The sequence below is a fragment of the Labrus mixtus genome, unplaced genomic scaffold (assembly GCF_963584025.1).
Source record: "Labrus mixtus unplaced genomic scaffold, fLabMix1.1 SCAFFOLD_61, whole genome shotgun sequence".
NCBI lineage: Eukaryota > Metazoa > Chordata > Actinopteri > Labriformes > Labridae > Labrus > Labrus mixtus.
In genome coordinates, this window is record NW_026870367.1 from 145001 (window position 1) to 157500 (window position 12500).

The 12500-nt window shown below is 45.3% G+C and overlaps 1 protein-coding gene and 1 long non-coding RNA gene across 13 annotated transcripts in view; one reads left to right on the forward strand and one right to left on the reverse strand.

Moving 5' to 3' along the window:
• The window catches only part of LOC132971854 (uncharacterized), a 452-nt gene extending 201 nt beyond the window's left edge, over window positions 1-251 (reverse strand). Inside the window, exons 1-2 of the long non-coding RNA XR_009672813.1 lie at window positions 173-251; window positions 33-128 (exon numbers count right to left, since the gene is read on the reverse strand). This is a non-coding gene — a long non-coding RNA (uncharacterized LOC132971854). The remainder of the gene's footprint in view (window positions 1-32; window positions 129-172) is intronic.
• tln1 (talin 1) overlaps window positions 1-12500 on the forward strand; it is a 100884-nt gene that overhangs the window by 60004 nt on the left and 28380 nt on the right. For all 12 annotated transcript variants that reach the window (XR_009672804.1, XR_009672802.1, XR_009672806.1 and 9 more), the window contains 15 exons: window positions 840-933; window positions 1065-1154; window positions 1232-1354; window positions 1423-1566; window positions 2047-2208; window positions 2960-3100; window positions 3179-3360; window positions 3463-3595; window positions 7328-7429; window positions 7571-7741; window positions 7929-8177; window positions 8545-8664; window positions 8748-8894; window positions 9029-9195; window positions 10762-10945. Coding sequence is in view for 4 of the 12 variants with exons in the window: in XM_061034615.1 (XP_060890598.1) it covers window positions 840-933; window positions 1065-1154; window positions 1232-1354; window positions 1423-1566; window positions 2047-2208; window positions 2960-3100; window positions 3179-3360; window positions 3463-3595; window positions 7328-7429; window positions 7571-7741; window positions 7929-8177; window positions 8545-8664; window positions 8748-8894; window positions 9029-9195; window positions 10762-10945 (2209 nt within the window). In the remaining 8 variants the exon portion in view is untranslated. The remainder of the gene's footprint in view (window positions 1-839; window positions 934-1064; window positions 1155-1231; window positions 1355-1422; window positions 1567-2046; window positions 2209-2959; window positions 3101-3178; window positions 3361-3462; window positions 3596-7327; window positions 7430-7570; window positions 7742-7928; window positions 8178-8544; window positions 8665-8747; window positions 8895-9028; window positions 9196-10761; window positions 10946-12500) is intronic.

Consider the following 12500-nt stretch of genomic DNA (forward strand, 5'->3'; position numbering starts at 1 on the left):
GTCTGTCTGTCTGTTTACCTGTCTATCTCTACCTGTCTGTCTGTCTGTCTGTTTACCTGTCTACCTCTCTACCTGTCTGTCTGTCTGTGTGTCTGTCTGTCTGTTTACCTGTCTACCTCTCTACCTGTCTGTCTGTTTACCTCTCTACCTCTCTACCTGTCTGTCTGTTTACCTCTCTACCTGTCTGTCTGTTTACCTGTCTACCTCTCTACCTGTCTGTCTGTTTACCTGTTTACCTCTCTACCTGTCTGTCTGTTTACCTGTCTACCTCTCTACCTGTCTATGTGTCTGTCTATCTGTTTGTGTGTCTGTCTGTCTACCTGTCTGTCTACCTCTCTACCTGTCTGTCTGTTTACCTGTCTACCTCTCTACCTGTCTGTCTGTGTGTTTGTGTGTCTGTCTGTCTGTCTGTCTGTGTGTCTGTTTACCTGTTTACCTGTCTGTCTGTCTGTCTGTCTGTCTGTCTGTGTGTCTGTTTACCTGTCTGTCTGTCTGTCTGTTTACCTGTTTACCTCTCTACCTGTCTGTCTGTCTGTTTACCTGTCTGTGTGTCTGTCTGTTTACCTCTCGACCTGTCTGTCTGTTTACCTGTCTACCTGTCTACCTCTCTACCTGTCTGTCTGTGTGTTTGTCTACCTGTCTGTCTACCTGACTGTCTGACTGTCTGTCTGTGTGTCTGTCTGTCTGTCTACCTGTTTACCTCTCTACCTGTCTGTGTGTCTGTTTACCTCTCTACCTGTCTGTCTGTCTGTCTGTGTGTCTACCTGTCTGTCTCTCTGTCTCTCTCTCTCTCTCTACCTGTCTGTCTCTCATACAGCTGTCTCTCTCTCTCTCTTCAGGGCAGTGACAGACAGCATCAATCAGCTGATCACGATGTGCACTCAGCAGGCTCCGGGTCAGAAGGAGTGTGACAACGCTCTGAGGGAGCTTGAGGTACACACACACACACACACACACACATTAATGATGACAAAGAAACAGTGGAAGGTACAGATTTATGTTACCTGCGCAGGTGCACTTTTTTTTTTACCTTGCTGTGTGTGTGTGTGTGTGTGTGTTTTTAGTCGGTGAGAGGGATGCTGGAGAACCCGACGGAGGCGGTAAACGAGTTGTCGTACTTTGACTGCATCGACAGTGTGATGGAGAACTCAAAGGTAAAAACACAAACACACATTCTTTATTCAGTTTAGCCCCGCCCCCTGTATCAACACTTTCTGCTACCTGTGCTCAGGTGTTGGGTGAGTCCATGGCAGGTATCTCCCATCATGCCAAGAACTCCAACCTGCCGGAGTTTGGAGACTCTGTGAGCGGCGGCTCGAAGGCGCTGTGTGGTCTGACTGAAGCTGCTGCTCAGGTAACATCAGTACTGATTATTGATCAGACACACAGAAGTGTGTTTGTAACCCTGATCTCTGTCTGCAGGCCGCCTACCTGGTGGGCGTGTCCGACCCTAACAGCTCGGCAGGTCAGAAGGGCCTGGTTGACCCGGCTCAGTTCGCCCGGGCAAATCAGTCCATCCAGATGGCGTGTCAGAACCTGGTGGACCCGTCCTGCACACAGTCCCAGGTACGTCCTCAGACAGACCTGAGACAGCACATCTGAGACAGCACACCTGAGACAACACACCTGAGACAGCACACCTGAGACATCTGAGACAGCACACCTGAGACAGCACACCTGAGACATCTGAGACAGCACATCTGAGACAGCACACCTGAGACAGCACACCTGAGACAGCACACCTGAGACAGCACACCTGAGACATCTGAGACAGCACATCTGAGACAGAACACCTGAGACAGAACACCTGAGACAGCACACCTGAGACAGCACACCTGAGACAGCACATCTGAGACAGCACACCTGAGACAGAACACCTGAGACAGCACATCTGAGACAGCACACCTGAGACAGCACACCTGAGACAGAACACCTGAGACAGCACATCTGAGACAGCACACCTGAGACAGCACACCTGAGACAGCACATCTGAGACAGCACACCTGAGCTAACATATACTAATGATGTGTGTGTGTGTGTGTTCAGGTGCTGTCTGCTGCCACCATCGTAGCCAAACACACCTCCGCTCTGTGTAACGCCTGCCGCCTCGCCTCCTCCAAGACACCAAACCCTGTTGCTAAGAGACAGTTCGTCCAATCAGCCAAAGAGGTCGCCAACACCACCGCCAACCTGGTCAAGTCCATCAAGGTGTGCAAGACCTTTAAACTCTGTCAGCAGGTAGATCCAGGCCAGTGTCAATGTTTCTCACCTGTGTGTGTGTGTATGTGTGTGTGTGTGTGTGTCTCTCTGTGTCTCTGTGTCTGTGTGTGTGTGTGTGTGTGTGTGTGTGTGTGTGTCTCTGTCTGTGTGTGTGTGTCTGTGTGTGTGTGTGTGTGTGTGTGTGTGTCTCTGTGTGTGTGTGTGTCTCTGTCTGTGTGTGTGTGTCTGTGTGTGTGTGTGTGTGTGTCTCTGTGTGTGTGTGTGTGTCTCTGTCTGTGTCTGTGTGTGTGTGTGTGTGTGTGTGTGTGTGTGTGTGTGTCTCTGTGTGTGTGTCTCTGTGTGTGTGTGTGTGTCTCTATGTGTGTATGTGTGTGTGTGTGTGTGTGTGTGTGTGTGTGTGTCTCTGTGTGTGTGTGTGTGTGTCTCTGTGTGTGTGTCTCTGTGTGTGTCTCTGTGTGTGTGTGTGTGTCTCTATGTGTGTATGTGTGTGTGTGTCTCTGTGTGTGTGTCTCTGTGTGTGTGTGTGTGTGTCTCTATGTGTGTGTGTGTGTGTGTGTGTGTGTGTGTGTCTCTGTGTGTGTATGTGTGTGTGTGTGTGTGTGTGTGTCTCTGTGTGTGTGTGTGTGTGTCTCTATGTGTGTGTGTGTGTGTGTGTGTGTCTCTGTGTGTGTGTGTCTGTGTGTGTGTGTGTGTGTCTCTGTGTGTGTGTGTGTGTGTGTGTGTGTGTGTGTGTGTGCAGGCTCTGGACGGGGCCTTTAACCAGGAGAACAGGGAGAAGTGTCGAGCAGCGACTGGTCCTCTGATTGAAGCTGTTGATAATCTTACTGCCTTCGCCTCAAATCCGGAGTTCTCGAGCATCCCGGCTCAGATCAGCCCCGAGGTGAGACTCACCTGGAGGGTTACACCTGTGCATGTTTACCTGTCTGCTCTGTGGGTCTCACCTTCTCCTCTTCCTCAGGGCCATGCTGCCATGGAGCCCATCGTCATGGCAGCCAGGACAATGCTGGAGAGCTCGACTGGTCTGATCCAGACCGCCCGCTCACTGGCGGTCAACCCTAAAGACCCGCCCAAATGGTCGGTGCTGGCGGGACACTCCAGGACGGTTTCTGACTCCATCAAGAAGCTCATCACCAACATGAGGTAAATAATGATTACAGAAAGAAAGAAACACTTTCTTTAGCTTCAACTGAATCTGTGTGTGTGTGTGTGTGTGTGTGTGTGTGTGTGTGTGTGTGTGTGCAGAGAGAAAGCTCCAGGTCAGAGGGAGTGTGATGATGCTATAGAGGTTTTGAACGGCTGCATCAGAGAGGTTGACCAGGCTTCACTGGCTGCTATTAGCCAGCAGCTAACACCCCGAGAGGACATCTCTATGGAGGTACACACACACAGTATACACACACAATATACACACACAGTACACACACACAGTAACCACACAGTATACACACACAGTATACACACACAGTATACACACACAGTACACACACACAGTAACCACACAGTACACACACACAGTACACACACACAGTATACACACACACAGTATACACACACAGTATACACACACAGTATATACACACAGTATACACACACAGTACACACACACAGTAACCACACAGTACACACACACAGTATACACATACAGTATACACACACAGTATACACACACAGTACACACACACAGTATACACACACAGTATACACACACAGTACACACACACAGTAACCACACAGTACACACACACAGTATACACACACAGTATACACACACACACAGTATACACACACAGTATACACACACAGTATATACACACACACACACAGTATACACACACAGTATACACACACAGTACACACACACAGTATACACACAGTACACACACACACAGTATACACACACACAGTATACACACACAGTATACACACACAGTATATACACACACACAGACACAGTATACACACACAGTATACACACACAGTACACACACACACACAGTACACACACAGTACACAAACACAGTATACACACACAATACACACACAGTATACACACACACAAAGTATACACACACAGTATACACACACAGTATATACACAAACAGTATAAACACACACAGACACAGTATACACACACAGTACACACACAGTACACACACAGTACACACACACAGTATACACACACAAAGTATACACACACAGTATATACACACACAGTATAAACACACACACAGACACAGTATACACACAGTACACACACAGTACACACATACACAGTATACACACACAGTATAAACACACACACAGACACAGTATACACACACAGTATACACACACAGTATAAACACACACACAGACACAGTATACACACACAGTACACACACACACACACACAGTACACACACAATACACACAGACGGTATACACACACAGTACACACACAGTATAAACACACAGTATACACACACAGTATAAACACACACAGTATACACACACAGTAAACACACACAGTACACACACAAAGTAACCACACACACAGTATACACACACAGTAAACACACACACACACACACACACACACACACACACAGTATACACACATAGTAAACACACAGTACACACACATAGTATACACACACACACAAAGTATACACACACACACAAAGTATACACACAGTATACACACACAGTATATACACACAGTATATACACACACAATATACACACACAGTATACACACACAGTATACACACACAGTATATACACACACAATATACACACACAGTATACACACACAGTATACACACACAGTATATACACACACAGTATATACACACACAATATACACACACAGTATACACACACAGTATACACACACAGTATATACACACACAATATACACACACAGTATACACACACAGTATACACACACAGTATATACACACACAGTATATACACACACAATATACACACACAGTATACACACACAGTATACACACACACAGTATATACACACACAGTATACACACACACAGTATACACACACAGTATATACACACGCAGTATACACACACACAGTATACACACACAGTATATACACACACAGTATACACACACAGTATATACACACAGTATATACACACAGTATACACACACACAGTATACGCACACAGTATACGCACACAGTATACACACACAGTATACGCACACAGTATACGCACACAGTATACGCACGCAGTATATACACACAGTATACGCACACAGTATACGCACACAGTACACACACACAGTACACACACACAGTATATACACACAGTATATACACACAGTACACACACACAGTATCTATACACAGTATACACACACAGTACACACACAGTATATACACACAGTATATACACACACAATATACACACACAGTATACACACACAGTATATACACACACAGTACACATACACACACAGTATATACACACAGTATACACACACAGTATATACACACACACAGTACACATACACACAGTATATACACACACAGTATATACACACAGTATACACACACAGTATATACACACAGTATATACACACACAGTACACACACACAGTATACACACACAGTATATACACACACAGTACACACACACAGTATACACACACAGTACACACACACAGTATACACACACAGTATACATACACAGTATACACACAGTATATACACACAGTATATACACACACAGTACACACACACAGTACACACACACACAGTATACGCACACAGTATATACACACACAGTATATACACACAGTATATACACACACAGTACACACACACAGTATACACACACAGTATATACACACACAGTACACACACACAGTATACACACACAGTATACACACAGTACACACACACACAGTATATACACACACAGTATATACACACAGTACACACACACAGTATCTATACACAGTATACACACACAGTATACACACAGTACACACACAGTATATACACACAGTATATACACACACAATATACACACACAGTATACACACACAGTATATACACACACAGTATATACACACACAGTACACATACACACAGTATATACACACACAGTATATACACACAGTATACACACACAGTATATACACACACAGTACACATACACACAGTATATACACACAGTATACACACACAGTATACACACACAGTATATACACACAGTATATACACACACAGTACACACACACAGTACACACACACACAGTATACGCACACAGTATATACACACACAGTATATACACACACAGTATATACACACAGTATATACACACACAGTATATACACACACAGTACACACACACAGTATACACACACAGTATATACACACACAGTACACACACACAGTATACACACACAGTACACACACACAGTATACACACACAGTATACACACACAGTATATACGCACAGTATATACACACAGTACACACACACACAGTACACACACACAGTATATACACACACAGTACACACACACAGTACACACACACAGTATATACACACACAGTACACACACACAGTACACACACACAGTATACGCACACAGTATACACGCACAGTATATACACACACAGTACACACACAGTATACACACACAGTACACACACACAGTATACACACACAGTATACACACAGTATACACACACAGTACACACACACACAGTATATACACACACAGTATATACACACACAGTATACACACACAGTATATACACACACAGTATACACACACAGTATATACACATACACAGTACACACACACAGTACACACACACAGTATACACACAGTATATGCACACAGTATACACACACAGTATACACACACAGTATATACACACACAGTATACACACACAGTATATACACACACACAGTACACACACACAGTACACACACACAGTATACACACAGTATATGCACACAGTATACACACACAGTATACACACACAGTATATACACACACAGTATACACACACACAGTATATGATGTATTTGGTGAATGTTACATGTGTGTGTATTTTGTGTCTATTTTGTGTGTTTCTGGTTCAGACGCTCCACGAGAAGATGGCGGCGTCCGTCCATGAGATCAGTAACCTGATTGATCCTGTTGCTGTGGCTGCTGGATCAGAGGCGTCCCAGCTGGGACACAAGGTACACACACACACACACACACACACACACACACACACACACACACACACACACACACACACACACACACACTGGTTCTAAACTGGTTTAAACTGATTTAAACTGGTCTGTCTGATATATACACGTTGTCTACCTGTCCAGGTGTCTCAGATGGCGAGTTACTTCGAGCCCCTCATCATGGCCGCCATCGGCACAGCCTCAAAGATCCTGAGCAGCCAGCAGCAGATGGCGGTCTTAGACCAGACAAAGACCCTGACGGAGTCCGCTCTGCAGATGCTCTACACCGCCAAGGAGGCGGGAGGAAACCCCAAGGTACAAAAAGGCGGGACACAAGAGTGTTAGCGTTAGCTGAAAGAGCTGTAGACGAGGAAACACACACGGCGTGTTTTTATTAACATCAAGATTTAGAATCATTGATTTTGTCCTCAGACGTAACAGTGGATGGATTCTGTGTTTTTAATTGATATGTGTTGTTGTGTGTTGTTGTGTGTTTGTGCAGGCGGCTCACATGCAGGAGGCTCTGGAGGAGTCGGTGCAGATGATGAAGGAGGCGGTGGATGATCTCGGGGCGACGCTGGCTGAAGCAGCGAGCGCAGCGGGGGCAGTGGGAGGCATGGTGCACTCTATCAACGACGCCATCAATAAGATGGAGGACTCACCTGGTCTGGAACCTGAAGGCACCTTCGTGGACTATCAGACCACCATGGTGAAGACAGCCAAGGCCATCGCCGTCACCGTGCAGGAGATGGTGAGACACGATTGGATCAAAGTCCTTTGAGCACAATCTGATGGAACAGGAGGAATCATGACTGCACAGCCAATCAGAACACAGACAGCCAATCAGAACACAGACATGTGACTGCTAGGCTACTTAGCTAGCTCATCTGTCAGATGTTTGTAGTGATTCAGCATCAGCAGTGGCCATCTTGGTTATTTATAACAATAAGTCATTGGAGTTGAACTCGATGATGGATAAACAGCTGTTGTTGTTGTTGTTGTTGTTGTTTGTGCTGATATCATTTCACTGTCTTTAGATGTTTTATAAACCAAAATGATCATTAATCCTGAAGACGATGAACAGATACACTCAGGTGTTCACCTCTCTCTCTCCTCAGGTGACCAAATCAAACACCAACCCTGACGACCTCGGAGGATTGGCCAACCATCTGACCAACGAGTTTGGAAATCTGGCTGACGAGGCCAAATATGCCGCCATGACAGCCGAGAACGATGAGGTAAAAAAAACATTAATGTCATCACGCTCAGCCTGTCTCCATGACAACAACACTTATCAACACTTACCTGTGTGTGTTTCCAGATCGGCTCTCACATCAAGAAGCAGGTGGGCGAGCTGGGATTCAGCTGCACCGGCCTCGTCACTAAAGCTGGAGCTCTGCAGTGCAGCCCCAACGACTCGTTCACCAAGAAGGAGCTGATCGAGAGCGCCCGCAAAGTCTCCGAGAAGGTCACACACACACACACACACACACACACACACACACACACACACACACACACACACACACACACACACACACACACACACACACACCTGTCCACTCACCTGTCCACTCACCTGACCTGCTCCTCTTCCTCCAGGTGTCTCATGTGCTGGCGTCCCTGCAGGCCGGTAACCGTGGCACTCAGGCCTGCATCACTGCCGCCAGTGCCGTATCGGGTATCATCGCAGACCTCGACACCACCATCATGTTCGCCACAGCCGGGACTCTGAACCGAGAGAACGCCGAGACCTTCGCCGACCACAGGTAAAGATACACACTGACCTCAGGTACTAATACACACTGACCTAATACACACTGACCACAGGTACTAATACACACTGACCACAGGTACTAATACACACTGACCACAGGTACTAATACACACTGACCTAATACACACTGACCTCAGGTACTAATACACACTGACCTCAGGTACTAATACACACTGACCTAATACACACTGACCTCAGGTACTAATACACACTGACCTCAGGTACTAATACACACTGACCTAATACACACTGACCTCAGGTACTAATACACACTGACCTAATACACACTGACCTCAGGTACTAATACACACTGACCTCAGGTACTAATACACACTGACCTAATACACACTGACCACAGGTACTAATACACACTGACCACAGGTACTAATACACACTGACCACAGGTACTAATACACACTGACCTAATACACACTGACCTCAGGTACTAATACACACTGACCTCAGGTACTAATACACACTGACCTAATACACACTGACCACAGGTACTAATACACACTGACCTAATACACACTGACCTAATACACACTGACCACAGGTACTAATACACACTGACCTAATACACACTGACCTAATACACACTGACCACAGGTACTAATACACACTGACCTCAGGTACTAATACACACTGACCTAATACACACTGACCTCAGGTACTAATACACACTGACAGTGTCTCTGTATTGACTCAGCTATATGTGGAGTATAAACATGATGTGGTGTGTTCAGGGTTATATGATAAATGATAAAGATGACGTGGTGTGTTCAGGGTTATATGATAAATGATAAATATGATGTGGTGTGTTCAGGGTTATATGATAAATATGATGTGGTGTGTTCAGGGTTATATGATAAATATGATAAAGATGATGTGGTGTGTTGAGGGTTATATGATAAATTTGATGTGGTGTGTTCAGGGTTATATGATAAATATGATAAATATGATGTAGTGTGTTCAGGGTTATATGATAAAGATGATGTGGTGTGTTCAGGGTTATATGATAAATATGATGTGGTGTGTTCAGGGTTATATGATAAATATGATGTGGTGTGTTCAGGGTTATATGATAAATATGATAAAGATGATGTGGTGTGTTGAGGGTTATATGATAAATTTGATGTGGTGTGTTCAGGGTTATATGATAAATATGATAAATATGATGTAGTGTGTTCAGGGTTATATGATAAACATGATGTGGTGTGTTCAGGGTTATATGATAAATATGATGTGGTGTGTTCAGGGTTATATGATAAATATGATGAAGATGATGTGGTGTGTTCAGGGTTATATGATAAATATGATGTGGTGTGTTCAGGGTTATATGATAAATATGATGTGGTGTGTTCAGGGTTATATGATAAATATGATGTAGTGTGTTCAGGGTTATATGATAAACATGATGTGGTGTGTTCAGGGTTATATGATAAATATGATAAATTTGATGTGGTGTGTTCAGGGTTATATGATAAATATGATAAATTTGATGTGGTGTGTTCAGGGTTATATGATAAATATGATAAACATGATGTGGTGTGTTCAGGGAGCTCATATTGAAGACAGCTAAAGCTCTGGTGGAGGACACCAAGCTGCTGGTTTCTGGAGCCGGAGCGAGTCAGGAGAAACTGGCCCAGGCTGCCCAGTCGTCAGTCTGCACCATCACCAAACTGGCTGATGTGGTCAAACTGGGAGCTGCCAGTCTGGGATCAGAGGACCCAGAGACTCAGGTAAACTCTGATGGGGTCATGGTTTAGAGGTGGAGCAGTGTTTGCATGAAGATGACCCATGTGTGTGTCTCGTGTGTGTCTCGTGTGTGTGTCTTGTGTGTGTCTCGTGTGTGTCTCTTCATGTGTCTGTCCTCGTGTGTGTCTCTTCATGTGTGTGTCTCGTGTGTGTCTCATGTGTGTGTCTCGTGTGTGTGTCTCATGTGTGTGTCTCATGTGTCTCTTCATGTGTGTGTCCTCATGTGTGTGTCTCTTCATGTGTGTGTCTCGTGTGTGTCTCATGTGTGTGTCTCGTGTGTGTGTCTCATGTGTGTGTCTCGTGTGTGTCTCGTGTGTGTCCTCGTGTGTGTCTCTTCATGTGTGTGTCTCTTCATGTGAGTGTGTCTCATGTGTGTGTCTCGTGTGTCTCGTGTGTGTCTCTTCATGTGTCTGTCCTCATGTGTGTGTCTCTTCATGTGTGTGTCTCGTGTGTGTCTCATGTGTGTGTCTCGTGTGTGTGTCTCATGTGTGTGTCTCGTGTGTCTCTTCATGTGTGTGTCCTCATGTGTGTGTCTCATATGTGTGTCTCGTGTGTCTCTTCATGTGTGTGTCCTCATGTGTGTGTCTCTTCATGTGTGTGTCTCGTGTGTGTGTCTCGTGTGTGTGTCTCATGTGTGTGTCTCGTGTGTGTCTCGTGTGTATCTCGTGTGTGTGTCTCGTGTGTGTGTCTCGTGTGTGTGTCTCGTGTGTGTGTGTCTCGTGTGTGTGTCTCGTGTGTGTGTCTCGTGTGTGTGTCTCTTCATGTGTGTGTCTCATGTGTGTGTCTCGTGTGTGTGTCTCATGTGTGTGTCTCGTGTGTGTCTCATGTGTGTGTCTCATGTGTGTGTCTCTTCATGTGTGTGTGTCTCATGTGTGTGTCCTCATGTGTGTGTCTCGTGTGTGTCTCGTGTGTGTCTCGTGTGTGTCTCGTGTGTGTGTCTCGTGTGTGTGTCTCTTCATGTGTGTGTCTCGTGTGTGTCTCATGTGTGTGTCTCATGTGTGTGTCTCATGTGTGTGTCTCGTGTGTGTCTCATGTGTGTCTCTTCATGTGTGTGTCCTCATGTGTGTGTCTCGTGTGTGTCTCGTGTGTGTCCTCATGTGTGTGTCTCATGTGTGTGTCTCGTGTGTGTCTCATGTGTGTGTCTCATGTGTGTGTCTCGTGTGTGTCTCATGTGTGTCTCTTCATGTGTGTGTCCTCATGTGTGTGTCTCGTGTGTGTCTCGTGTGTGTCCTCATGTGTGTGTCTCATGTGTGTGTGTCATGTGTGTGTCCTCATGTGTGTGTGTCATGTGTGTGTCCTCATGTGTGTGTCTCATGTGTGTGTCTCATGTGTGTGTCTCGTGTGTGTCTCCTCGTGTGTGTGTCTCTTCATGTGTGTGTCTCATATGTGTGTCTCCTCGTGTGTGTGTCTCTTCATGTGTGTGTCTCATATGTGTGTCTCATGTGTGTGTCTCCTCGTGTGTGTGTCTCTTCATGTGTGTGTCTCATATGTGTGTCTCGTGTGTGTCTCGTGTGGGTCTCTTCATGTGTGTGTCTCTTC